General features: G+C 40.0%; 1 protein-coding gene across 1 annotated transcript in view; it reads left to right on the forward strand.

Annotated features, from left to right (window-relative positions):
- LOC143032253 (uncharacterized) overlaps window positions 1-24,714 on the forward strand; it is a 41,862-nt gene that overhangs the window by 14,713 nt on the left and 2,435 nt on the right. The window contains exons 6-12 of the mRNA XM_076196725.1: window positions 9,131-9,248; window positions 9,675-9,762; window positions 10,848-10,958; window positions 14,720-14,859; window positions 20,117-20,279; window positions 22,577-22,668; window positions 23,640-23,759. Coding sequence (XP_076052840.1) covers window positions 9,131-9,248; window positions 9,675-9,762; window positions 10,848-10,958; window positions 14,720-14,859; window positions 20,117-20,279; window positions 22,577-22,668; window positions 23,640-23,759 — 832 coding nt within the window. The remainder of the gene's footprint in view (window positions 1-9,130; window positions 9,249-9,674; window positions 9,763-10,847; window positions 10,959-14,719; window positions 14,860-20,116; window positions 20,280-22,576; window positions 22,669-23,639; window positions 23,760-24,714) is intronic.

Below are 24,714 nucleotides of genomic sequence, written 5' to 3' on the forward strand. Positions count from 1 at the left end.
GAGCCCATATCATCCTTTCATCTATTCACAGTCTCTTACTATTTTTCTCCCCCTTCAATTTTCTCTGCTCATCAGATATACCACATACATCCAAAGTTCCCTTTACCCTATCCATCCATTTGTCTTGTTCTTTGAGTTCACTCCACCTATTTGTGCTTTGCTTGTCATTTCATGTTAATTCTTTCCTTAGGTTGCATTTACACCAAGCAAATTGAATCATTCAATTCATGAAGAATCAACACAATTCATGAATTGAGTTGATTCACCACACTAGTTTCAATTTAATTGTTTACACCAGGCGAATTGAGTTAATTCAGATCCTGCTTATTTGTCTGGTGTAAACAGTTACATTGAAACTAGTGTGGCAAATCAACACGATTCATGAGTCATGTTGATTCTTCATGAATTGAATCGATTCAATTCGCTTGGTGTATTTACCTAGTTGTATTTACCTAGTTGTATTTTATGGGACTGGAGCTATGCTCGTGTTGACCTGTTTTTGTATCTCTCTACATCTAGTTTGCTTTTGAATTCGTGTATATTTCTGGCATTAACTGTTTCACCGTTCAATTTGTTCCAGACATCAATCATCCTGTGTGGGAAACTGTTCTTTTTCAGGTCTCTTCTGTAACTGTCTTTCTTTAGTTTCTCTGCGTGTCCTCTTGTTTCTGTTTTGTCACATTTTAATAGGTCATCTCTATCAAGAACTTCCATTCCTTTCATAATTCTAAAGATGGTCAACAAATTGCCTCTCTCCCTTCTCTGCTCTAGTGTTATCAGTTGTAATTTCTCCAATCTTTGTTCATATGTCAAATTTGATAGTGTAGGTGCCATCTTGATAGCCGCTCTCTGGATTCTTTCTAATTTCTTTGTGTTTTTCTTTGTGCTTGGTGCCCACAATGATATAGCATATTCTAGTTTCGGTCTTATCAATGCAACAATTAGTTTCTTAGCTATCTCTTTATCCATGTAGTCGAAGGCCATTTTCATAGATCTTAACAGATTGTAAGTCTCTCCAAATATCTTGTTTACATGTTTGTCAGGAGTCAAGTCACTTGAGATGATTACTCCTAGGTCCCTCTCTGAGTTAACCTTCCCTTTTCACTCTCTTGAGCAATTTAGCATCGTCGGTAAAGAAGTTCATGTAACAATTCACTCCTTTGTCCATATCATTTATGTATATGGCAAACATTAAGGGGGCCAAAACAGAGCCTTGGGGAACGCCACTTTTTACTTCTTTCCATTTCAAGTTTTTATCCCTAAGAACCACTCTCGTCTTCCTTCCATTTAAAAAATCCTTCATCCATTCCAACAGCCTGCCTTGAATTCCTCCTATTTTTTCAATTTTGTTTATTAATTTTTTATGTGGGACCTTGTCAAAAGCCTTTTGCTAATCCAGGAAGGCACAGTCCGCCCAACCATTTCTTTCTTGTATTATTTCAATCAGTCTCGAGTAAAAGCATATTAGGTTTGTGGTGCACAATCTTCCACTTCTAAAACCAAATTGTTTGAGATTTATTATATTGTTCTCCTCCAAATGTTTGATCCATCTGCTTCTAATGATCTTTTCGCATATTTTAGCTACTGTACTTGTGAGCAGGGTTGGGGAGTCGGAGAGAGTCGGAGGTTTTAGCTGGGAATCGGAGTCGGATTTCTAAGAGTACTAGGAGTCAGAGTCAGAGTCGGAGTTGGAATTTTTTTTCGGACTCCGACTCCTTAAGTCCAATAAATATCCACTACGTATGCACTATGCACGTACATCTTCATGTATGTAAAAGTCAATGGAAGTGTTTTTGTGTGGTTTACTGTTTTGTAGGAGCTATGTCATGCTGGGATAATGCCCTGAGATAAACTTTTACCAGTCTCAGAGGCCAGATAGGAATGACATAAGAGCATATGTCACAGCATTTGGTGATGACTGAAAAGGGGAGGAACAACAGCAGCTATGAACAGTGTGCACAGGTGAAGGTTGTCTCTCTCTTTCCTGAACTGATTCCTGGTTTTTATGATAACATGGTGAAATTAATTCTGTAATAAGTACTAGGTAGGGCATCCTCCATTAACCTTTCCTCACATTTTTTCCTAATATTGTGATAGAAGGTTTATGAGAATTGACAAATGAAATAACAGATGATTTTTTTTTGGGGGGAGGGGAGGGGCACAAAGGAAAAAGAAAATATATAGCTTGAAGTGGCAACTCTGCCATGACAGATTTGAAAGTGCTCATAAGCCAGTAGATGATCATGAGCATAAATAATACCATTATATATTTAATATATATATGTTTATATGAATATACGTCGGACCCTGCTTGTGAGGGACACCGGTCTAAAGTTTGTAGGATCTTCCCTGTTTCCTCCTTTGTGTATTGGCACTATGTTTGCATTTTTCCAATCTTGTGGTACTTTTCCCTCTTTTAATGAGAAATCTATTATCTTGTGTATTTTATCTGTCAGTTCGTCTATGCACTCTTTTAATACCCAATTTACAATTTCGTCTGGTCCGTGCGACTTTCTGACATCTAGGCTTTTTATTTGATCTCTTATTTCCTTCTGTGTTATTTTTATTTCCTTCATTATGGGTGAACTTTCTAACTGATCATTCTCCCAGGGTTGAGAGTTCTTGATTGTAAATACAAATTTGAAATGTCTGATCATAACATCTGCAATCTCTGTATCATCTGTGTATTCCTTGTCTCCTTCACGTAGTTTTACTATGTCATGCTTGTCCTTTGTTTTGTCATTTACATATCTGTAAAAGAGTTTTGGTTGGTCCTTACATTTGTCTATAATACCCCTTTCATATTCCCTTTTTCCTTCCTGCGTATGTTTACATATTCGTTTCTAAGTACTTTATATGTTTGCTATTTGGATGTTTTTCTATTTTTCTTCCATTTTTTCCAGGCTTTATTGCTCCTAGCTTTAGCCTCACTACATCTTTTGTTGAACCAACATTTTATATATTTCTCATTATGCTTCTTTATTGGTACACATTTATTTACTCCCTCATTGTACATACATACATACATATACCAAGGCTTTTTCCCCCTTCCAAGGGAGGTAGCCAAAAAGGGAAAGGCATAAAAACACTCCCACCCATTTCATCCCTAAATACACTCCACACCCCTCCCACCCTTCCTCTCATCTGAGCACCTCCTGGATGACGGGTCATCGCTGCACCCTGCCCACCGCCCTGGGTCAGAAGCAGTGTCGCAAGACACAGTACATCCACAGCAAGGCCGCTTCATTTAATCGGCAACCCCCCCTCTCCGTCCCCCTTTGCATATAAGGCGAGGACGGGGAGAAATCCCTTCGGGCTGCGTCAAAATTTACTCACACATACTACCCCACCCCCCACCCCCCCGCCCATTCCTCCTCATGCAGTCACAACATCATCCATATACAACCATTCTCCACTCACCTCTGTCTTCCGTCCTCTCCCTTCCTTCCTCAACAGACATTCCCCTCTTCCCCAAAGCCCCCTTCACCCCATCCATCCACCTCATCCTAGGACGTCCCCTCATGTTCACTCCCTCCACATCTGCCTTCCATACCTCTTTTACTAGTCTTTCTTCACTCATTCTTTCCATGTGTCCAAACCATCCTAATATTCTTTCATCAACCCTATCTCCCAAATCCTTTTTCACCCCTGTTCTCCTCCTCACCTCCTCATTTCTCACTCTATCTAGCCTAGTAACCCCCACCATACTTCTCAGACACCTCATCTCAAACACATTCAAACTCCTTCTCTCTTCTTCTCTTATGTTCCACGTTTCTGCCCCATACAGTGCTGTTGGCACAATCACTCCTTCATACAGTCTCCTCTTCGCATCCATTCCCAAATGTGTATTCCTCATTACACTCTTTAAACCACCAAGGCATTTACTCGCTTCTCTCAATCTACATTCTACCTCCACCTTCACTCCACCTTTTCCTGCTACACTTGCACCCAAGTATCTAAAACTATCCACTTCCTCCAGTCACTCTCCCTTAATGTTCACTTCCAGTCTACTGCCACTTTCACCCCTTGTACATCTCATCACCTTACTTTTACCCACATTTATCTTTAGCTTTCTTCTATCACATACTCTCCCAAACTCTGCCACCAGCTTCCTCAATCCCTCCTCTGACCCTGCCACAAGCGCAGTGTCGTCTGCAAACAACAGCTGGCTCACCTCCCACTTTTCTCCATTTTCTTTAACCATCTCCAATCCCTGACTCACTACCCTAGCATTCACCTCTCGCACCACCCCATCCATGTATAAGTTGAAAAGCCAGGGCGACATAACGCATCCTTGACGAAGTCCCACCTTTACTTCAAACCACTCACTCTCTCCATTTCTAATCCTAACACATGCTCTACTACTCTCATAAAAACTCTTGACAGCTCCCAAAAGCTTTCCTCCTATCCCATAAATCTGCATAACCTCCCACAGTGCCTTTCTGTCTACCCTATCATAAGCCTTTTCCAGATCCATAAAAGCCCAAAAAACATCCTTCCCCTTTCCTATAGCTTTCTCACATATCTGTCTTACCACAAAGATCTGATCTACACAACCTCTACCCGTCCTAAATCCACACTGTTCCTCACCAATTACTCCTTCTGTTCCTCTCCTAATCCTCTCAATTAAGATCCTCCCATACGCCTTCCGTACTACACTCAACAGGCTAATCCCTCTGAAATTACTACATTCACACTTGTCCCCTTTTCCCTTGTAAAGAGGAACTATACAGGCACTACTCCAGTCCTCCGGTACTCTACCCTCTCTCCAGCAAACATTAAATAACCTCACCAACCAGTCCACCATCACTGAACCTCCCTTTTTCAGACATTCTGCATGACATCCATCCAGACCAGGTGCCTTACCTGCTTTCATCATCTTTACAACTACCTTCACCTCATCCTTCCTTATTTCTCCTCCATTCTCCTCACTCATCACTCTCATTTTCTTCGCATTTCCCACTGCAGCTATCTTTCCTTCCCTATCCTCCTTCACATTCAGCAACTCCCTAAAATATTCTGCCCATCTTCCCCTCACTGCCATCTCTTCCATTATCAACTCTCCATCTGTACCTTTTACCTTTTCTTCCCTACTTGATTCGCCTCCTCTTCCTCTCTTAATTTCTTTCCAAAACATCTTTTTATTACTTTCAAAATCTTCTGTCATACTCCTACCCCATTTCACATCTGCTCTCCTCTTTGCCTCCTTTACCTTTTGCTTTACTTCTCTTTTCTTTTCTTTGTACGTCTCATATGACTCCCCTGTCCTCTTTTGTAACCAATCTGTGAATGCTCGCTTCTTCTCTTCTACAACCTTCTTTGTTTCCTCATCCCACCATTCACTACCCTTTCTTCTATTTCCCCCTGTCCTTCTTGTTCCACACACCATCCTTGCACACTTTAAGACTCCCTCCTTGAACCATCCCCATTCCTCCTCCACACCCATCTCTGCTCTATCCTTTACTCCCTCCCACTCCTCCTTCAGCTTCTTTTCGTACTCCTTCTCCTTTTCCTTTTCATTCAAGGAGTTCACTCTAAGAACCTCCCTACCTTTTGTCCCTTTCCTCCTTCTCCATCTATCCTCCACTCTCAGCTTACCTTCCACCAAAAAATGATCTGATATTCCCCCACCCTATCCCCTTAGCACATGTACATCCTTAACTCTTCCTATCATAATCCTATTTACCACTACATAATCCATTAGCGCTCTATCTACCACCCTTCCCTCCACCACCCTCTCCCATGTGTACTTATGCTTGACTTTCTTCCGAACACTGTATTTGCTATCATCAACTCTCTTTCTAGACACATTTCCACCATCAACTCTCCACTACGATTCTTTCCTGGAACTCCACACTTCCCAACCGCTCCATCGATTGGACCATTTCCCACCCTAGCATTAAGGTCTCCCAGTACTATTACATTGACATTTCTTCCTAAACCCTCTATGCACTCATTTAAATCTATCCAAAAGGCCTCCCTTTCTTCCATGCTCTTCTCACTGCCCGGCCCATATGCACTTACAAAGACCCACATCTCCTTTCCCAGTTTCACCTTCATCCACATTATCCTTGAGGAAACCTCCTTCCACTCCACTACCCCTTTACCTATCTCCTCACTTACTAGAATAGCCACCCCTTCCCTCCCTCGCCCTCTCTTCACTCCTGATAACCTCCCACTTACACTCCCAAACTTACACTCACCCTTCCCTTTTAACTTAGTTTCACTCAAAGCCAACACATCCAACTTTCTTCTCACAAACATACTACCTATCTCTTCCCTTTTACTCTCATCTGTACCACATCCACGCACATTAAAAGACCCAAACCTTAGGGTGCTGGCCCGAGGCCCTCCAGCACCCCTTATGCCTTTCCTTTGCTTTTAAAAAAAATTGCCCCTTGGGGCTACAGGGAGAAGGATGCCTAGTCCCTCTCCCCGTCCCTTTCTTCTCGCCTCTTACGATCCAAGTGGGAAACTTGGTGGCAGTATTCTTTTCCCCCACCACAGGGAATTCCCCCAATCAGAAAGAGAATACTCAGAGAAATGGTACAGGACAGCAACAAGGGGTTGGGGGACAGCATAACGGAGGGACAGTCGTAGTATAAAAGTGTCATCATTTCCTCTATGAACAGAATTTCTTCTATCATAGACAAAATGATGTGTGGCTCTGGTCCGTAGGGGCGTCCCATATAGACCCAAAAGTATCGACTGCATGCTACTTTGCCACAATAACAAGCAGCCAAAATACCTCTCATTGTACTTCTCTTTAAACATGTTCCACTTGTCATCCGTCTTTGTTTCGTCATTAGTGAACCCATCCCAATTTGCGTCTTGGAAAAATTTTCTTAGTTTTTCAAAGTCCGTTTTGTTGTACATAAATCTTCCTTCTCTATGTTTATCATTTATGTCTATCTTATAATAGTCTTTTAATTCAAAGACTATTAGTATGTGGTCACTTTTTCCAATAGGTGTTTTGTACTCCATTTTGTTTATAACTTCCGGTTCAGATGTTAATATTAGGTCTAGTTTTGATGGTTCTTCATTATTTCTATATCTAGAGTTTTCTTTAACCCATTGTGTTAGTGTGTACTCGATAGTCATATCCAGTATGGTGTTGCTCCAAAGTTCCTCTCCTCCTTTGACTGTCATTTCTTCCCAAATTATTTCTTTTGCGTTAAAATCGCCCATGATTACTAAGTTTCCACCTTTTAGCAACTCATTAAGCACCTCACTTGTTTCTTCCAATAAGTTGGAATGATCACCATCTGACCATGCATGGGTCTTTGATAGTACATACAGTACTACAAACTTTCTGCTTTTTGTCTTTTTATAATCAATTTTAATCATGATTATTTCTGTGTTTCCTTTTCCTTCAATAACCTTGGTTACATTTAATCCTTTTTTGGTTAGTATCATGACACCTCCTCCTCTCTTTTCGGTTCTGTTTTTCGCCACAATGGTTGTAAATAGTGGTCCTTTCAATTTCGTCTCCACTACACCCATGATGTCAGCTTTATCAGTTTCTAAGTAGTCCTTCCGTTCATTGAATCCAGAGATCATGCTGTCAATGTTTGTATATGCCACTTTTAATTTTGCATTTTTTTTTCTTTTTTGGATTAGGTTTCCATTTTCTTGATATGCCATTTTTTCAGTCTCAAGTCCAGCACTCTCCAAAAAAACTCGTTTTTTTCCCCTTCTGTTCTCTTTTCATTCCTGTCATTTGCTTCAATTCTAAACGCAGCCTTACGCCCAAACCATCTTATCACTCTAGTCTGCCTTACAAGATAGCTTTCTTTGTACTAATCCTGCCCTTGTATATAACAATTAGTTATATACATCAATAACCCACTCCTTGTAAGGGGAGTGGCCAAATCAAAGGAGACACTCATCCCATATATAGTTAAAATTAATTTAATACATCTCCCATCTCACCTAATCTTGGATGAAGGAACATTCCTGTCCCTTGCCCTTCTGTTTGGATCATACAAGGCAGTGAGATACAGCACTTCCTGAGAGCTCATTTAGGAGACTCATAGTTCCAAGGTAACCAGCAACAACCATCAAATAGGCCCATAAATTACTTGAGAAAGAGAGTGTAGTGGTGTTGTATGTGGTGGGTAAGAGTAGTGCAGTGAGTGTAGATGAGGAGTTCACATAGCCCTACCATTTTTGGCTCATTTACAGTTGTTTTTTGGCATTTCCCACTGCCACAATCAAAATCTCCTAATCCTTCTCCACATTCAACAAGTCCTTGGAATATTAAGTCCACATTTCCCTTACTACCTTTGCAACCATTAATATCTGTCCATCTATTTCTCTTTACTTGACTCACCTCACTTTTGTCATTTCTTTCCAAAACATATTATTCTTTTAAGTATTTATTACCAAACACCTACCAACTTTGCCTACTCTCCTTTTGGTTTCCCTCACTCTTAATTTTGGTTCTTCTCTCAGTACATTTAATGTGCTTCCCAACTTCTATTTTGTAAACAATCCTCATAAGGTCTTTTTTTTTTTTTTTGCTCATCATTGCCTTTACCTCTTCATTCCACCATTCACTACCTCTCCTTTTCCCACAACATCTTTGTGTACTTCATTTCCTCTTTGAAACATACCTGCTTTTCATTCAATGCTTCTCTTTAGTCCTTCACTACCTCCCATGCTTGTCTCAGCTTCTGGTATTTAGTCTTGTTTTTTTTTTCACCTTCACTTCTCTGTCTCCCTCTGTTTTCCTGTTTCACTTTACCTCCATTTCTAATTCACCTTTTATTAGATAAAAATCTGACAGTCCCCTGCTTTCTCTCCCGAAAACATTTACATCCAGAACTCTTCCAAATTTCCCTTTGGGTACTACCATTTAATATGATTATGCCCTTTCAGCCACCATCCCATCCACCACCTTTCCTTTGGGTACTTGGATTGTATTTCTCCTTATACACTGTGTTCACTGTCATGAAATCCTTTTCTAAATGCATCTCCAATATCTCTACAGTATAGTTCTTAACTCCCTGCTACCATCTATTTTTTCATCTCTTGCACTGGCATTGAGATTCTTTAAAATCACTACTTTTCTATATCTTTTTTATGGTAACACATCAATCCTTACTTTTTTTTCTCACTCCTTTTACAGTGAGGAGAAAAAGAATTCCTCAGCAAACCTGAGTTATGATTTATTTTCTCAAGTCAATGTGACAGTGACCAAGACAGAGATCACCTGTGATTTCTATTCAATTGAACGCTACTTCAGGGTAAGAATTGGTCCTGTTATGTCTTTGTATACTTAGACTTTACATTGGTTTTGCAGAATTGAATGTGGTAATATTTGAATGATTTTACTTGCATGGGGGATATCACTGAAATGAATGGGTTGAAACTCTACCCATTGACCAGAGTGTGTCATCTACATTGCATCTGAACCAGGTAGTGGGCAGGAGACAGGGATGGCCTTTCATCCTTGAGGAGCTAAGAGGAGGGGTCATGGATGGGAGGAGAATGGGTGGAAGTAGGTGTATGCCTTGGCTGGCTACCTCCCTTAAAAGGGGGAGGCCCTTGGTATATAGATAGAAATAATTTTATACAGACCAATCAACCCAGTATTAGCTCCATCAGTATATGTTTCACAATACCTATTGATAATAATGGACTTTTACTTAATTGGAAAATTTTATTTACAGCAATGGCTTCAGCCTGAACCTAGTACTGAATGTGATGTCAATATTCACTTCAACTGTTCTATTGACCAAGCTGTGGAACCTTGCACATGTAAGTTTTAGTAATAGTGCCTAGGAAAGAAAAGAGTTTTTAGTTACAATAAGAAGTTTTTAGCTGCAATCAGAAGTTGTGCCTTCCAGGTAAGGGGATGAATGGTGGTAGTGGTTTTGTCATTACTTCTGTCTGGAGTCGGCTTGATTTTGGTGAAATTGTAGTTCCTAAAACCAATTGCCCTACCTGGTGTAGTGGCTGCTCCAGGAAAGACCCTTTAGATCTGCCACTGAACCTTTTATTATTAACCACTTCAGTACGATAAGGATGCTCGCTGACCGAGCGGGTTAGGGCGTCATCATTTTCAGCGGAGGTTGAGATGATGACAATTCAAATCCTGCTCGGAGTGAGTTGAACTAAGGTCATGGTTAATTAAATTCCACATCACAAAGTCCATTGTAAGGGGCACTGTCCTAGCCTCCTGATAGGAGGAGTTTGTGACGTTAAACCAAATCACAAAAGATCACTTCAGTACGAGTCAAATTCTCACACAGCATCAGCTGCCATATGTAAGATGCATCACACTACTTGTATCATAAAATATATAAAGTCACTGCTGTATTACTTATTCTCTTTTACTCTGAGTAATAATAAACATAGAAAATATGATCAATCCAGTTGACAGAATCCAGAGGTAACTCATGTACAACTACACTGTGTTGTACTGTCTTAATGATGGATGGTGACCTGGGTGTAGGGTTGCACATCCTGATGGAAGTAAAGTTGTAGTTGGGATGTGAAGACCAGGTGGCAAGTAGATGATTCCTTCTCTGTATTTATTATTTGTTTGATTTTCATTTATTATTATTTATCTGTCAATTTATTATTATTTACTATTTACCTGTTTGTTTAATATTTAACTATACCTATGCATTTATTTATTTTATTTATTATTATTTATATTATTATAATTTTTATTTATTATTATTTTTTTTTTATCATTATTATATATTTTTTTTGCATTCAACCTAGTTATGGACCAAAAGGTCTCCTGTCAGCATGCTCTGCCTTTGTAATCCTTTGTAATCCCTTGCATAACCACCAATTGATTATTTCGTTAATAATGTTAGTACATATGCTTTTAGTGTTTGCAGATGTGAAGGAAAACTGTATAGACCCGTCATCTTTCCCAGCACATCTTGCTTTTTACACTGCGCTACAGCCTTGTACTATGGTTCAGGCAATGCCAGCTACAGGTGAGGTAGACAGTTGTAGTTTCCCATTGTAAAGTTTTCTTGCCAATAGAGTTTATCATACTGAATACTTTTAAGAGAAACCATTTTAACTCGTTTAGTTTCCTTGATGTTGATTATATGATGTTATGATGAAAGAGTATTGGGATGGTTTGGACACATGGAAAGAATGAATGGTGAAAGATTAATAAAAGAGGTGTGGAAGGAGTGAACATGAGGGGGCATCCTAAGATGAGATGGATGGATGGGGTAAAAGGGGCATTGGGAGAGAGAGGAGTGTCTGTTGAGGAAGGATGGGAGAGGACAGAAGATAGGGGTGAATGGAGAAGGGTTGTGTATGGATGATGCTGTGATGCATGAGGGGGAGTGGATGGGGGATGGGGGGTGAGGGAGTGTGTATGAGAAATAAACTGACGCAGCCCGAAGGGATTCCTTCCTGTCTTCTCCTTTTCTACATGAGGGGACAGAGAGAGGGGGGGGTCGCCGATTTAATGAAGTGGCCTTGCTGTGGATGTGCTGTGTCTTACGATACTGCTTCTGACCCAGGGCAATGGACAAGATGCAAGGATGACCCGTCATCCAGGATGTGCCAAGATAAGATGGAGGGAAGATGGTAGAGGGGAGTGGAGTATTAGGGGATGGAATGGGTGGGAGTGGTTTCTATGACTTTTTCTTTTGGCTGCCTCCTGTGTAATGGGGAAAAAAGCCTTTGGTGTATGTATGTATGTATGTATGATTTACTCTTGTATTGAGATCAGAAGATAATCTTTGTTACAAATTTACCTGGCAATATCTAAAATGAGTTAGTATAATTATATTGCATGGTAAAGATTGAGGGTTAAACTGAACACAGACACAAAAATCCACCTCATAGAATGATATATGAATATGATGGGTACATAGTTCTATGCTAGAGTGCTAAACTGTAATCTTCCATTTCATTATATCACACAAGCATGACCAGCTGAATTTGGAGGGGGGGGGGGGATGCCCACTGCTCTAACATATACATCAATCTACCACCAGTACCACACAATACAACTCATAAACACATTCACTCAGACCAACAGAGTACTCTGACACAACCTTGTGGCATAGTGGTTAGAGTTCTTACCTGCCACTACGGTGGTCTGGGTTCAAATCCCACCCAAGGCTGAAATGATTTTAGTATTGCTGCGCTGTGGTTTATTACTCCAACTCTCGTGGGTGGGGAGTTGGGAGTGTGTGTGCGTGTAAGGTCACAGTATTATCCATAGATTGGTCATACAAGCTCTTAGCTCTCATCCAGGAGGTTAATAACTGTTGATCGCAAGTCCAACATGTGATTCAAGACCATGGTGAATGGTGAACCTACAACCCTCAGACCTTGACCCCACAGAAAAACCCCTCTCAAGAGAAGTATGCACTCCACTGGCATGCCTGTATACAGGATACCATTCAGCATGAAAACAGTATCAACACAGAAAAGGTCTAGTCATAGGTTCTATCTGCAACCACCACACAGAGGGCATTGAACACCTCATCCTACAATGCCTCACATTAACAATCATTAAACAACAACACAAGATTTCTTCCCTTAGGGATTTATGGGCCTGCCAGGTGGCTATAGCTGATTGCCTGGAAGCCTTGGGTCTTCTGCATGAGAGATATGGATAACAGATTGATTGATGTAGGTTTAGTTTCATAATAGGTAGAAGACATCCTACCGAATAAAAAGATAATAATGATAATTGTGGCACTGTTGAAAATAATCATTAAAGCTACACTATATACCAAGAGGCCCAGATGAGAGGGAGGGTGGGAGGGGTGTGGAGTGTATTTAGGGATGAAATGGGTGGGAGTGTTTTTATGCCTTTCCCTTTTTGGCTACCTCCCTTGGAAGGGGGAAAAAGCCTTGGTATATGTATGTATGTATATACCAAGGGCTTTTTCTCCCTTATAAGGGAGGTATCTAAGTCAGAGGCACCTGTTCCCATCCATTTCTTTCTCCTCCGCCACCCTTTCCATCACTCCCATCTCAGCTCCTCATGGATTCAAAGAAGATGGTCAGCATGACTTTTATATTGCTGCGGACCTGTCTTTTTTATGCCTCGGGGATGTTGGATGCTTCCATTGTGATGATTGAAACTTGGTTTCTGGATTGAATCCATAAACACAGGACTCATCACCAGTGATCCTGTGTTAAGGAAATTGGGATCACTGTTCATAGTTTCCAGCATGTCCTGTGCAATCTCCAAATGAAGTTGCTTCTGCTCAATCATTAGCAGCTTTGGTACAAATGTCACTGAGATTCTCATGAAGCCCAATTCCTCCTACATAATGGAATGAACAGATCCAATGCTGATGCCCACCTCATCTACAAGTTCTCTGATTATTATTTGACAATCCTGGATCACCAGGGTCCTCAGTTGGTTAATGACTATTTCATTTTGGGATATTGAAGGCCTACCAGTGTGCTTCACTCTTCACTGATTGGCCATTATTGAAGCAGTTGTACATACATACATACATATACCAAGGCTTTTTCCCCCTTACAAGGGAGGTAGCCAAAAAGGGAAAGGCACAAAATCATTTCCACCCACTCCATCCCTGAAAACACTCCACACCCCTCCACCCTCCCTCCTATCTGAGCACCTCCTGGATGATGGGTCATCCCTGCACCTTGTCCACTGCCCTGGGTCAGAAGCAGTGTCGCAAGACACAGCACATCCACAGCAAGGCCGCTTCATTAAATCGGCGACCCCCCCTCTCTCCGTCCCCCCATTGCATAAAAGGAGAGGACGGGGAGAAATCCCTTCGGGCTGCGTCAACTTTTGCTCAGTTGTACCACTCCTTTATCTGTGTGGTGCCCATTGCTTCATCCCCAAAGGCCTGTTGGATCTTGTGGATTGTTTTTACTTGAGAATCATCAAGCTTTACACAAAATTTGATGCAGTAGAGTTGTTCAAGTTTTTCATTCATTTTGTCAAAAATGAAAATCCAATAGAGCTTACTTACAGACTTTATATGTGACCCAAAATACTAAAGACTATTCAATTCTTCCATTCTTTTGGTGTAACTTGTTATTATTCTTATTTTCATTTTTTTTTTTTTTTGTTCCCCATAGGTTTTCATTATTTTCTACACTGCAGAGAATATGTGGTTAGTACTCTTACTTATTTCAATACTAGGTTCAATTCCATATATATACCAAGGCTTTTTCCCCCTTACTAGGGAGGTAGCCAAAAAAAAAGGCATAAAAACCATTCCCACCTATTTCACCCCTAAATACACTCCACTCCCCTCCACCCTCTACCCTCTCTCTTGTCTTGGCACCTCCTGGATGACAGGTCATCCCTGCGTCTTGTCCACTGCCCTGGGTCAGAGGCAGTGTCGCAAGAATAAAAACTCTTAGAGCTTTTGTTTTAATGACTGCACTGGTTGAAACTGGAAGGGGTTGCACTTGTGCCTCAGCTGTCCAGGAGTTGGAGGTACCTCCCTCCCATGGACATTTCCTCCTTTCCTCAGTCTTATTGGGGATTGCAGCCCCATGGACAACCATTCATTTCCTATGGCAGGTTCAGGAACTCAACTAAGAGATCATCAAGTTCAGTTGGTGTCTTTCACTAGCTCTCTGAATGTTGCAGGGTTCTTGTAGACGAGGTTCTAAAACTACAAATTAAAGAGTGCTGTAATCAAGTGTTGCAAATATTTCTTTAAAACAAAGAAGGAGGAGTTGTATACTTCTGTATTTCACTTTTTTCATCTCTTTCTGAAATTCAAAGGGCCACAGAATGTGATCACAGTGTTGAAGCGTGTGTCACATGATAACATTGGTCTTGAATGGATTGTTGGTCCCTCCTTGGTCCTGCATCCCTCAGCCTGCACATCCCTCACCCTGGATCAGCTCTGGAAGAACAGACAGGTCAGTGGATTTATGTATGAATGTGTGTGTATTTGCCTAATTGTATTTACCCAATTGTAGTATATGAGGTATGTTCAGTAAGTAATGAGAAAATTTCAGGAGAGGCATTAAATATCATTTGATCAAAAAGCTACTTCATTGTGAAGTACACATACATGTTGTTTATACACATACATATATCAATGGCCATTTCCCCCTTATAAGGGAGGTAGCCAAAAAAACAAAGGCATAAAATCCACCCCACCTATTCCATCCCCTTATACCCCACTCCCACTCAATCCCTTCCCTCCCTCTTATCTTGGCTTCTCCTGAATAATGGGACATCCCTTCATCTTGCCCACTCATCTCAGAAGCAATGTAGCAGGACACAGCACATCCACAGCAAGGCTGCTTCATTTAATCGGTGACACCCTCATTCTGCCTCCTCATGCAGGAAAAGAAAAGATGGAGAAATCCCCTTGGGCTGCATCAAAATATTCACACATACTCCCTCACCCCATCTCCCACCCACTCCCTTCCATGCATCACAGCATCATCCATTCACAATCATTCTCCATTCACCCCTATCTTCTGTCTTCTCCCTTCCTTCCTCAACAGAGGTTCCCCTCTTTTCCAATGCCCCTTTTACCCCATCCATCCATCTCATCCTTGGTTGCCCCCTCATGTTCACTCCTTCTACCTCTGCCTTCCACACCTCTTGTATTAATCTTTCTTCATTCATTCTTTCCATGTGTCCAAACCATCCCAATACTCTTTCATCAACCCTATCTCCCAACTCCCTTTTCACCCCGCTCTCCTTCTCCCTCCTCACGTCCTCATTTCTCACTCTATCCAGCCTAGTAACCCCTATTATACTTCTCAGGCATTTCATCTGAAACAGATTTAAACTCTTCTCTTATGTTCCATGTATGATATCAACATTTTTCCAGTCTTCTGGCATTTTTCCTTTGAGGAGGCAAGTTATTATGTTGTATATTTTGTCTGCTAGTTCCTCTACTTTCTTTTAATATCCAATTTGCTATTCTGGGCCATGCAATTTCCTGACATCGAGGTTTGTTATTTGATCCATTGTTTCTGTTTCTTTCTGTGTTACTATTATTTCCTTCATGGGGGGGATTTCACTTTTCTCCCTTCATCTTGATGTACTTTTTCTCTAGTGAAAACTGACTTGAAGTATTTGCACATGACTTCAGCCATTTTGGTATCTTCTCTGTATTCTGAACAGTGTTTCCTTGGCGTAGCTTCACTATTTCCTGTTTGTTTTTTAGTTTCTCATTTACATATCTATGGAATAGCTTTGGGTGATCCTTACATTTTTCTATTATGTCTTTCTCACAGTTACATTTTTCTTCCCTGCATATTTGTACAGATTTGTTTCTTTAATGAACATATAATTGCCACTTTCTAGATTTCTTGTCTTTTCTTTATCTCTTCCAATCTCTGTCTCTATCATTCACTTTGCTGCACCTTCTGTTAAACCATCACTTAATGTACTTCTTTTCCTGTTTTTGCTTTGGGACATATTTATCCACTCCTTTATAGATTTTCATCACAATCATCCATTTTCCTTCCACTTGTGTTTCTTCTTTGTAGAATTTTTCCCAGCTCCCTTTAACCCCTTCCATACGGTGCCGCACACGTAGGCGTCATGGACTTGGATCTCGGTGGCAGCAGCCAATGCCAGCCGTTCGACGTGTCGTAATGATACTCGCATCATAAAATATAGTCACCGCTTATATCGATCGTTCTCTCTTTCACCCGCGAATTTTGAAAACCACAGAGAATGGGATTCAGGGCACATTTGAGAGAATGTAAAAATACAGGGGCGACTACAATAAATATAATCAAGACGCCGATATGGCAGCCTCGCGAATACACTCGCTCCCCATGACGCCTACGTGTGCGGCACCGTATGGAAGGGGTTAAGAAAAAATTTCCTAAGTTTCTCAGTCTGTTTTACCATACATCAGTCTTTCTTTTCTGTGTTTCTTATTTCTCTTTATATATGTTTCCTCCTTTAATTCTAACTCGAATAGTATGTGGTCACTCCTCACAATTGGTGTCTTGTATTAAAATTTGTATACTATTTCAGGTTCTGACATAAATAATAAATCTAGTCTCAATGGTTCTTCATTATTTCTAAATTTAGGGTTTTCCTTTAACCATTGTATCATTGTATGTTCTGTAGTCATGTCGAGTAATACATTTCCCCATTGATCCTCTCCACCTTTCACTGTCATCTCTTCCCAACATATTTCTTTGCAATTAAAATCACCTATGAGTACTGCATTACTTCCATCATTCAGCATATCATTTAATTAAGATTTTGTATCATCTAACATTATGAAGTAATCTTTCTCCAAGACCCTGTTTTTGGGGGCACATAAATAACTGCAAACTTTCTGGTTTTCATGTCCTTGTCTTCATCTCTTATTGTGATCATCTCTACCCTGTTCTCTCCATATGTAATTTTTGTCACATTTGATTTTTTCTTAACCAGGAACATGACTCTTCCACCTTGTTTTTCCTCTCTATTTCTAAGCCAGTGATTATATAATCCATGTCCAACACTGGTACAAGTGGACCCCTTAATTTTGTCTCCATAATTCCATTTATGTCTGGTTTTGCATCTGACAGGTAACTGTTAAGCTTGTTTAATTCCAAGATCAGTCCATTTATGTTAGTATAAGTTAATTTTAATTTTCTACTCCATCTTGTTCTCATTTTTTTCCTTGGGTATACCATTTTTTCAGTCTCATATCTAACACTCTCCAATAGAACTGCATTATCTTGGTCTCCGTTCTCTTCTAATTTTTTCTTTAACTTTATTTCTTAATGCCCTAATTCTTTCTCTTTCCTCGTCATTCATGTCTCTTTTTATCCATATATTTTTTATACATACATACATATACCAAGGCTTTTTCCCCCTTACAAGGGGGGTAGCCAAAAAGAAAAAGGCACAAAATCATTCCCACCCATTCCATCCCTGAATACACTCCACACCCCTCCACCCTCCCACTTATATTTTTTATAGTGTTTGCTTATTTGCTAATTTTCCAGTTCTTGCTAAGATTTCTTCTACTGCCATGTGTGACCTTAATTTGATCTTTAGTGGTTGACTTTTTCCTTCTACATACCCATTCTGTGCATTTCCTCTATTTCCTTATCTATTTCTTGCTCATTATCCTGTACTACTTTTGGAATTTTTTTTACCAATTCTTTGTCCTCATTTTCTCTCAGGAGCCAGTTTTGTTTCAGTGTTTACTTTTTTAAGTCAGTCACTTCCTTGTTTTAAGTCTTTATTTGTCTTGCATAGATCAATTGTTTCTTCAATGAATCATTCATATTTCTCATGTCCTTTTTAATGTCTATAATTCTACTAAAGTGTCTTCTTTCATACCCACTGAATCCAGAAAAACTACTTTCATCACCATTGTTATATAGAAATCTTTTGATACCTCTTAGTGATCTGAAATCTAGATTTATATTTTGTTTCACTCTTGCACCAGTAGCCAACTCTGTGTATCTGTTTACATTTGAACACAACAAATAGCCATTTTGGGGTTTCTCTGACCTGGCTACATTTTCTTCCATTTTGCTTCAATTTCACACTTTTTATATCATTATTTAACTGTTTAGGTATCCACAAGCACTCCCCTTCCCATATATCACACATCTTAATAAACAGCTCACTCAAAGAAGGAAAGATACCCGAGGACTGGAAAAACGCTAACATTGTACCAATATACAAAGGAGGAAACAAGGAAGAACCCATCAACTATAGACCAAAATCACTAACAAGCACCATATCCAAAATTTGTGAGAAAATAATCAAGAATAGATGGATAAAACATCTGGAAGACAATGACATATTAAACCCAAGACAATTCGGATTCAGACAAGGAAGATCATGCTCCACAAACTTAATATGCTTTTACTCAAGACTAATAGACATAGTGCAAGAAAGAAATGGATGGGCTGATTGTGCATTCCTAGACTTGCAAAAAGCCTTTGACAAAGTACCACACAGAAAACTACTAAAAAAACTGGAACACATAGGAGGAATACAAGGAAACCTACTAAAATGGATAGAGGACTTTCTGACTGGTAGAAAGATGAGAATAGTGCTCAGAGAAAAATATTCAGATTGGAAAGAGGTGATCAGTGGAGTACCGCAAGGATCTGTGCTGGCACCAATAATGTTTGCTATCTATATGAATGACATGGACGAGGACGTGAACTGCTACATGAGCTTCTTTGCTGATGACGCCAAACTGCTAAGGAAAATAGAAACTGATGAAGACTGTGAAGCACTGCAAGAAGACCTAAATAGGGTATGGAACTGGAGTCAGAAATGGGAAGTGGACTTTAATACTAAGAAGTGTAGCATAATGGAGTTTGGAAAAAGCAAAAACAGAATATCAGGAAAATATACAATTGGAACCAAAGAAGTAAAGAAAGTAGGATCCGAAAAAGATTTGGGAGTAATTATCACGAACGACTTGTCCTATGATATACAGATTAACAAAATTGTCGGGGAGACTTACAACTTGCTAAGATCAATAAAAGTGGCGTTTACATACTTGGACGAAGACATGATAAAAAAAATATTGGTTACATTGATAAGGCCTAGATTAGAGTATGCGGCGACATTGTGGTCCCCCAGTACCAAAAAGAATATAAAGAAAATAGAAAGAATCCAAAGAGCAGCTACAAAAATGGCACCTGCACTTGCAAATCTATCATACGAGGAGAGATTGGCTAAACTGGAGTTACCGACACTGGAGCAAAGAAGAGAGAGAGGTGACCTATTGACCATCTACAGAATCATGAGAGGCACAGAGGTACTCGATAGAGAGAACTTACTTAACTGGGACAAAAGAAACACAAGAGGACATGGAAAGAAAATCAAAAAACATAGCTATAGAAGAGAACTGAAGAAAAACAGTTTTCCTCATAGAGTTTTGGACACTTGGAACAAACTGGACAATGAAATAGTATGCGCAAAAACCATTCATGAGTTTAAAAACAAACTAGACACTGCGAGATACAAAGGCGGGACATCACGAGCATAGCTCCCCTTCCTGCAAAATACAACTAGGTAAATATCACACCCTAGGTATTCTATAGTTGTAGCACTGTTAAGACATTCTGTTATTAATGCATTTCTCTGGAACACCAATTTATGTGTGTTGTCACGATGACAAAGAACGATTGTGTGTGCTTCATTGAATGTGCATGTGTTTTTTTCTTGCAGATATTCATTGGACTTTCTAAAAAGCTGCAGGCGTGTAGGGAAGTATTGGTTGGTTACCTTGTTCTTTCAAAAAGTGCCTTAAGAGGTGCATCTCTTGGACGAGGAAAGAACTCATCTAGTTCCCAGCTGGACAACCTTTTTGCTACAATTATTTTGGTTCCAGGTATTGCACATCAGTTAACAAGATGTTAGTTTTTATTAATTATTTTGGGTTGCACAGATATGCTGTATAACTTGTTCTTCTTCTATCACTTCATACATGTTTTTTACTCATTAGTTCCTGTGAAAGTCCCAGGGAAGTAGAAAGAATTAGATTTTGTTGATGCCTGCACAATTGAAGTCCCAAAAGAAACTTGTGTAAAGGTGATCTGTCATGTTTATTTTTGGCTCATGTCAGATGGTTTATATCATAGTAAGGCTACTTTTATCCACACTCACATATATCTTTATTTTCTCACACATCCTGCCAAATTCAGTTACCAACTGGTTTTGTCTCTTTGGAATCGACCATGTCAGTCCAATAACTTGCTGCAAGAGAGATCAGAGGATTGATCAGCCACCTAAAATCATTCTTTCGGTATTTTCAACCCTCACTATGAAAACATATCATTTTTCTCTCATAAGAGACCCTTAATTTCTAGAAAACCAGCCATGGACACTGATTCAGACCAAAGTCACTTAGGGAATATATTTTTTGTTCCTGTTTGGAAAGAGTGAACATAGGACAAGATATAAGATGCTCATTGCCTTCTGTGTATTTACCTAGTCTCTCTCCCTTAATACTCACTTCTAGTCTGCTGCCACTTTCTCCCCTTGTACATCTCATCACCTTACTTTTACCCACATTTATCTTCAACTTCCTTCTTTTGCACACCTTCCCAAACTCTGTCATCAACTTCCTCAACCCCTCCTCTGATCCTGCCACAAACGCAGTGTTGTCAGCAAGCAACAGTTGGCTTATCTCCCACTTACCCTGCAAAGTGGAACCACACAGGCACTCTTCCAGTCCTCCAGCACTCTGCCCTCTCTTCAACAAACATTAAATAATCTCACCAGCCAGTCCACCATCACTGTACCTCCTTTTTGCAGACATTCTACATGACATCCATCTAACCCAGGTGCCTTACCTGCTCTCATCATCTTAACAACTGCCTTCACTTCATCTTTTCTTATTTCTCCTGCATTTTCCTCACCACAGTCATTTTCCCAGTGCCTCCCACTGCAACTATGCATGTTTATGTAAATGAATTCCAAAGCCTCAAACTGAACTATACTACACTGCCTCTGCAGGAAGCTCATTCCATTCATTAACTACGCAGTTGGCAAAGTTGCTTTCTCCTCTTGCCTGTGTAATTTGCTTACTTCCCAGTGAACAATTCAATCATGGTCTTTTTTAGCTATTTCCCATTTCCAATACTTTGCATTTCCTTGTATTCAAATTTAATCTCCATTTTTGGCATGGTAACATACAGCCAATGTTTTAGGCATTGTTTTTGGGTGCCCCTGTGGACTGGAGCTGTACATCATTTGTCTGTGTTAGAGATGAGATCTCCACTCATAGAGGAATGATGCTTCCTTTGTACTACAGCTCCTCTCTGCTATGTACTGTACTACCTCTATGACTGAACTCTTCTGGATCTCCCTGTGGTGGGGCGAGGGAAAGAATTCTGCCATGTTTCCCATGCCTGTTGTAAAAATGGGGCATAATGATGGGACTAGAGATTCTGCTCTTTGCATGATCATCCTACAAAAAGTGCAGGCATAAGAGAGTCTGAAAGGATGGTCCCAGTCAAAAACCTAGAAATTGGTTCATTAAATGTACAAGGTTGTGGTACAGATGAGAGCAAAAGAGAAGAGATTGGCAGTTTGACTGTGAGAAAGATTGATGTGTTAGTATTAAGTGAGCAAGATTGAGTGTAGGAGTGTTAGTGGAGAAAGTGTCGGGAGTGATGAGTGGTCCAGGGAAGGAAGGAGTGGCTCAGCTGATAATTGACAAGATAGGAAAGCATGTGGTGGAGTGGAGGGAAGTGTCTTCTAGATAAATGTAGGCAAAGGTGAAACTGGGATGGGAGATAATGAATAAGTTTATGGAGCTCTTCTGGAGAAAATGTGCAGGCCTCTTGAAGCAACACCAAATGGAGGCAGGGAAAAGTGTTTTTCCTCTGCAGTATCACCACTGGCAGGCTCTGTATGATTATTAATCAATCAGTCCATTGTCTCTTGTAGGAGACCCATGGCCCACAGGAAACTAGTCATGGCCACAGTTTCAGGACACAAGTCTCTCAATGAAGAGGTTTTCTTGAGCTGTATAGAGTCAGTGAGCATGGGACAATGTAATATAATGTTCTCTGTGTCTTCTTTGTGGTGGCTGCATTTCTCTGGGGTTCCATATTTCTCCTTATTTTGAATGAAGCCCTTCTCCTCATCATCAAGAGTTATGTTATGAATTGGTATTTTCAGGTGTAGATGGATCCTTTCTTCTTCGGGCACATGTCCCTACTCAGCTCTTTCTACCCATTCCAGCCCTTCTACCAGAGAACCTGAGCAGCCAGGTCAGTAATTCTTACATTATTTACTTCTTGCTCTTTGATTTACCATATGCAATAGCTCTCTTTCTACCTACATTCTTTGCCTCGCTGCCATATTTCTCATTCCATCCTACTTCATCTCCTAATACTGCTATATTGGCATGCCTTGCAAAACTTTCTAAGCACTAGGGGATGAACCAATAGATGGAGTGGTTGGGTAGTTTGGAATATAGCTATCTGTATACCAAGGGCTTTTTCCCCCATTAACAGTGAGATAGCCAAAGTCAAAAGGCATATACCCACTCCCACCCATTTCACTCCCATCCACCGCCCTTTCCTCCCTCTTATCTTAGCTCCTCATGTTCTGGGTCAGAAATAATGTAGCAAGACACAACATGTAAATAGCAATGCTGCTTCATTTAATCAATGAACCCCTTCTCCATCCCCTCATGCAGAAAAATAGAAGGGGAGAAATTCCTTTGGGCTGCTTCAAAATATCATTCACACATAACCACTCCTTAATCCCCATCTCCCACCCTCTCAAAAAAATTATCCAATTTATCCCGAACACCCTGTATTCCATGTGGTCCGAGGTGTTTTAGGTGGATGTTACTTTTGTTGTCCAGTGAGCTTTTAGTTTATAGGTATAGATTATATGTACATACATATACCAAAAGGACCTTTTCTCTTCATGAGGGGGTGGCTAAGTCCAGGCATAAACTCACCCCTCATCCATTGGTAGAACTAGAAAAAATACTATGACATGAGACAATTCCACAAAATCTTATCAGTGTGTAACATGTAGGTTAACCTGGTGGCTTTGGCTGGATTTTGGACTTGTGGGTTTCCAGTTTTAGGGGTATCCAGGATAACAAATGGATATGTAGTTCATAAATTGAAGGGATTAGAATTACAAATTCAGTAATAGATATTTTTACTGAAACTCAGTTAAGCCTCAATATATGCTGTTAGGTAATCTAGGTTTATCATTACAGGTAGAGGAAGAGATTGACAAGCTCTTGTCCTCTTTGAAATCAGACCCTCTGGAGCCCTTCAGTGATATTAGGTGTGATGTCATCTCTCACCTCACACATCATTTCAACAAGAAACCTAAGGCAAGAATCTAGGTGTTCCTTAGTGCACAAATATATGGTTAAATTTGCTTGACAGTTTACTTATTCTTTTGATTTGTAGTTGACTATAATAATTGTTTCCTCTGAGTTTCATTTGTTGCCTTTGATTTTTTAGTTTGGGACTTTTTGTACCATTGGGTTATAACAGTAGGAGGGGAACAGTCACTAAATGTTAGCCCTTCATAATGAAAGAGAAAATACAACCAAAACTGATAGAGAACAATGTTAAATTGCATAAGAATTGTAGCAAGTTTAGTTGAAAATGCAAAACAGCATAGCTTGAGAATTTCTTTATTAGATATAGATTGTTAAGTTTTTGACCATTATACATACATTCATCATAATTGTAAAGATTATCACCATATTGGTAAGTTAACTCATCAGTGGAGTCCATCCAGTTATTAGGACAGCTCAGTACCAGTTCAGGATCTGTTTAGTTCACAGTTCATGTAGACTTCATTGAGTTCACTCTACAGTTAAACTTTGTATAATACGGAACCAGTGAAGCTGAGTCACAGACTATTTAGCTGGGTTTTGATTATGCAAACATATGATAGTTATTCAACTTGGCTGCTGCAATTGACTGGTATAATTATGACTGACAATGGACATCACAAAGGGATGTACAGCTATCTCAGATATTCTGGCAGCAAGAATTCGTTCATCATTCCATTAGTGTGGTTAGTATACAGTAAATGTGTCCTGAGTTGATAAACATATTTTGCAAACAATCTTTGGACTAGTCTGAAGACCAGGTGTCCCTTTGGATCTGCACCTTCAGGTGGTGAGGGTATGGATGAGTTTTAGATATGGAATATGGGTACCAAGGAGATGAAACTCTCTGCTATTATTCCTGCAAGACCACCACTAACAGGTCCTTGTTGTTGATTGTTTCAAAATAAGGGCTAAATTTTTAGCCCTTCCACTCTCTTTCTAA

The sequence above is a fragment of the Oratosquilla oratoria genome, chromosome 13, assembly GCF_046742065.1.
Source record: "Oratosquilla oratoria isolate Oo_2021 chromosome 13, ASM4674206v1, whole genome shotgun sequence".
NCBI lineage: Eukaryota > Metazoa > Arthropoda > Malacostraca > Stomatopoda > Squillidae > Oratosquilla > Oratosquilla oratoria.